The sequence below is a fragment of the Seriola lalandi genome, unplaced genomic scaffold (genome assembly GCF_002814215.2).
Source record: "Seriola lalandi dorsalis isolate HSWRI2012SDOR001 ecotype SW California unplaced genomic scaffold, Sedor1 jcf7180002052034, whole genome shotgun sequence".
NCBI classification, from domain to species: Eukaryota; Metazoa; Chordata; class Actinopteri; order Carangiformes; family Carangidae; genus Seriola; species Seriola lalandi.
In genome coordinates this window covers 25,959-29,999 of record NW_019522587.1, presented here as the reverse complement: position 1 = coordinate 29,999, position 4,041 = coordinate 25,959, and the positions used below count along the sequence as shown (strand labels likewise).

Sequence of the window (4,041 nt, the reverse complement as noted above, 5' to 3'; positions counted from 1 at the left end):
AAATTCAAAGCTTAAAGAGGCCACTGTGTCAGACAGTTAGTAATTAGAGACATTTCTAAATGTGCAACCCCAATGAAGGTATTTTCTTGCAGTCTTTTCAGGCACACTGCCAACCAATATTGTTTCTTTTTTCTTTTTTCCCAGTGACTTTTCAAAAAGGAAAAGGAACAAATTCTCTCAGGTCTTCTTACCTAAACTGTCAGCACCTCGTTCATCATGATGAAATAAGGAAAACAAATGTTGTGCTACATAATAACACAGGGGGAAATTTCTCTAAAGGTTAAACACTATTTTAAGCAAGTATATGAACAATGACTTTAAGCAATTTAATGCTCCCTCTGTGGGCTTTTCGAGTGTTTGGATCCACGCCTGTGTGTACAGCTCCTCACGAGTGTGTGCCTTTTTGCTTGAGTGAGCATGTGTTTGTATGTTTGAGAGAGTAAGTGAGAGGGAGCAGTGCCAGTAGGGAATATAAAAATTATGTCAGGTGTACGTGCGTGCGTATGTGTCTGTGTGTGTGTGTGTGTGTGTGTGTGTGTGTGTGTGTGTGTGTGTGTGTGTGTGTGTGTGTGTGTGGAAGGTGGGGGGTTGTTAGTGTGTGGGTGTGCACTATGCAAATACTCACCTGGTATGAGCCTGGACAGGTAGCCAATTGGAGCAGGATAAGGAAGTTAGGAGGATAAAACACCCATTGTGGTGGGGCAGCACCTAGTGTGTCTGCATACTTTCATCTGTTAATTCAAATATTTGAGAAGCAACAGGACTCATCTCGCCTCACTGTAAACACCAGTTCTCTAGCGTATTGGAATCTTCAGAAACTGTATTGATCTCTTTTTAGCTGTGTTAAGAGTGGATCTACGTGAGACCTCTATCAGGCCTGGTCGGACCCCATTCTACTGCTCTGGTAGGCTGTAATATTAGTGGCTGGGAAACCAGCAGTGCTTTTCAAACTAACTAATAACACAGTATGATCAAACTGAAGAAAATATGGATGCAAATGTTGTTTTTTTATCCTAAAAAATTAAGTTTTTTTTTTTTTGTTCGTTTTCTTTTCTAGTGGGTTTAGACCGCCATCTATCTCACATATGAATTCTATTCTTTCAATAATCTTCAATTATAGAGTAATCACATGGCGAATAGATTAAAGGTATGTCAGAAATTAGCTCATATTTACAGAGACTGTCAGATTCCTAAAGACAAGTTTGGTGCAATGCTATGCACAATTAGGCACTGAATTTAATATTCCCCTGTACTTGTGATTTTTTAAGCGCACTTTCACATTACCAACATTCCATCTCTGGCGCCACTCTGCTGGTGTCGCAGAAAGGTTGCTTATTTAATGCCACTAACTAGTATTTACAGTGAAAAGGTAAATTCAAAAAAATAAAACAAGAATTGAGAGAATTAAAACAGAACTACCAGCCAAGTTGGGTTCAATGCTATCATACGGCCAGTATGAGAGAAATGAAACCAACAGTCTTCTGAAGAGTTGACACAATGCTTGTGTGAACTTCAGATGAGTGCTTATCGCCTCACATTATAACTAAGGCATATGTAGAATGATTTTATACTGTTACTCAGCTAACATAGTATGGACCAATAACTGTGATTATATCTTCCTTTCTTTTATGGAAGCACTGCTACATGATTGTTGCACTGACAGAAACCTCTTGCCTTGTTGATAAGATACCTGTTTGGCAGAAGTATGGAGGGTTAACACGCAGCATAAGGTGTGTGAGCATACTTGGCAGTTGAGGCACTGATCTACTCTGGCATGACGGCATGTGACACCTATCGCTAGGGGAAATCTAATTCAGGGATTTTGACTTTGGGTTGTTATAAAAACTGATTTACCAGATCTTTAAAGACATTCAGTCGCCTGTCAGTATGTCATGGATCTGTTCAACTGGCAGCACAGTACTTACTGTTGAAATGTGCGACAGGGCTTGGCATAATTTTATTTATAACCTACCATAAAGGTGTAACTAAGATATTTAAGGGAGCAGGTGAAGTACGGGTCACTGTGTAAAGAATTAGTTTCATTGTGCAGCCTTTTGAAACAGATGTCACTCATCATGTTGACCTTTGAGTTTGATTATGATTTGATAACTCAGTAACATTTATGACACTGACTGACCCATTTTTCTCATTTCTCATCTTAGACATAGAATTAATGTCCTGTTTAAAGCACATTTTAAAACAAATGAAGATCCCCTCTTGAAGCCATTCGGCTCTGTTTAAATGTTGGAAAACAAAACATAAAATGTAGATGGTAAAATGTAGAACAGTCATTTATTTTGGCAGCAGTCTTAAAAACTAAACTAAAACAATCTGGCATTGTATGTGTCATGTCTCAGACATTCAGAGTCCTTGACTTAACAAAGAAACATAAAACCAGGTATTGGCAGTATACTCTATCATACATGACTCAGCTATTGTGTGTGTGTGTGCAACACTTATCCACCTCCTGTTGGGCAAAACACTGGAGCTGCTATATTTCTGACAGGCTCTATTTACATGGCATGCAAATATATTTGTGGTTGAGTTTATATGTATACAGCCCTGCAAGCCCCTCAGTAGTAATTGCAACTGTGAAGCATGAGAAAGAGTGTAGCCTATGCAAAATATTATAGGAATAAGAAGTTTTAATTATGCAGAATCATTCTGTTGAAAATATAATAACATCAGAAACAAGTAAGTTTCTGTTACATGATGCGTTTTGAGCGTTTACTGAACTGAAGACATAAAATAAGCAGCCCAAAAGAAAAACTGACAAACAGATAAAAATTGACATTTTATACTGCATAAAAACAAACAAACCTCCATTAAAGCGTAAAACCCAACTGATCCATTCATCTGTAACTTTTATATGTCCAAAGGACAGATTACTACATTTTAGTGCCCTTAGATGGCTTATTAAATATGGCTAGATAAATGTTTTAAATTGAATAAATCAACGTATTTATGCAGTTTAGCATTGTAATCGTGAGGCCTGGTTGATTTGTCCACACCCATGGTTACAGAAAACACCAGTTGAGCAGCTACTTTACTTGTTTGTTTGTTGTGCCATTGGATGACCTAAATCTGTGAAGATTACTGTTACTGTTTAAATCTGTACATACAATCAATTACACCTCTCTTGCCTCAGCCCCTGGGCCATGGTACATCAGAGTGTAGAAGCTGCAATATGAGCGTAACTCCAACCACCACCCTGGACAGCCAACTGACCTCTACCTGGGGCTCAACTAATTCCTACCCCGATGGTGAGGCTTCCTGCCCACACAAACACACTCATGATGAATACTACTGTATGCCTTGCAGGCGTTATGTATGCACTCTTCACTGATGCGAATCAGTCAATTAAATTGTCTGAATAATGTCCTAAAATGCCTCAAAAAAATATGCTAATTTGTTCTGCTGAAGGACTCAGGTTGCTTTCTGTTCAACAATCCAGGTCTCTCTTTGCTTATGAAACTGCAATGCAAAATGAAAATCATTCAACAATTAGCAACTGATATATTGCTCACTGGTGACTGCAGAGCTCAGAAACACAAGGCATGAATTAAGGATTTCCAACTGAGAATTGCTCAACAGCTCTACCAGTATACTGCTCTTCAGATCAATTATTGATAAATAGATTAGATGGTGGAATTCAAGTTTCCCTCATCAGATGCATATTTACATTAAAACTAAATTAATTCACTGATGTAAACAAATGGGATCTTTAGAATGTTTTCATGTATTGATGTGTCTCCCCAGTGCCGATGATGATGTCTGGTTACACAAGTCGTCTGTGGCCTCATGACTCCCAGCCTCAGTTCTGGAGTAAGTACCAGGTGTGGGAGTGGCTGCAGCAAGTCATGGACATGCACCAGATCGATGCTTCCAACATTCCCTTCCAAAACTTTGACATGGACGGCCATCAGCTCTGCAGCCTAAACTACCAGGATTTCATCCGTGCTGCCGGCAGCATGGGACCCATTCTCTTCCACAACATCACAGAGCTCAAGTGGAGCGGTGCGTCTGAAAGTCTGGGGGGGG

The 4,041-nt window shown here is 39.3% G+C and overlaps 1 protein-coding gene across 1 annotated transcript in view; it reads left to right on the top strand.

Annotated features, from left to right (window-relative positions):
- The first annotated feature begins 721 nt into the window (after nt 1-721).
- ehf (ets homologous factor) overlaps nt 722-4,041 on the top strand; it is a 7,675-nt gene continuing 4,355 nt past the window's right edge. The window contains exons 1-3 of the mRNA XM_023399506.2: nt 722-904; nt 3,149-3,263; nt 3,760-4,017. Coding sequence (XP_023255274.1) covers nt 3,188-3,263; nt 3,760-4,017 — 334 coding nt within the window. The 5' untranslated portion in view covers nt 722-904; nt 3,149-3,187. The remainder of the gene's footprint in view (nt 905-3,148; nt 3,264-3,759; nt 4,018-4,041) is intronic.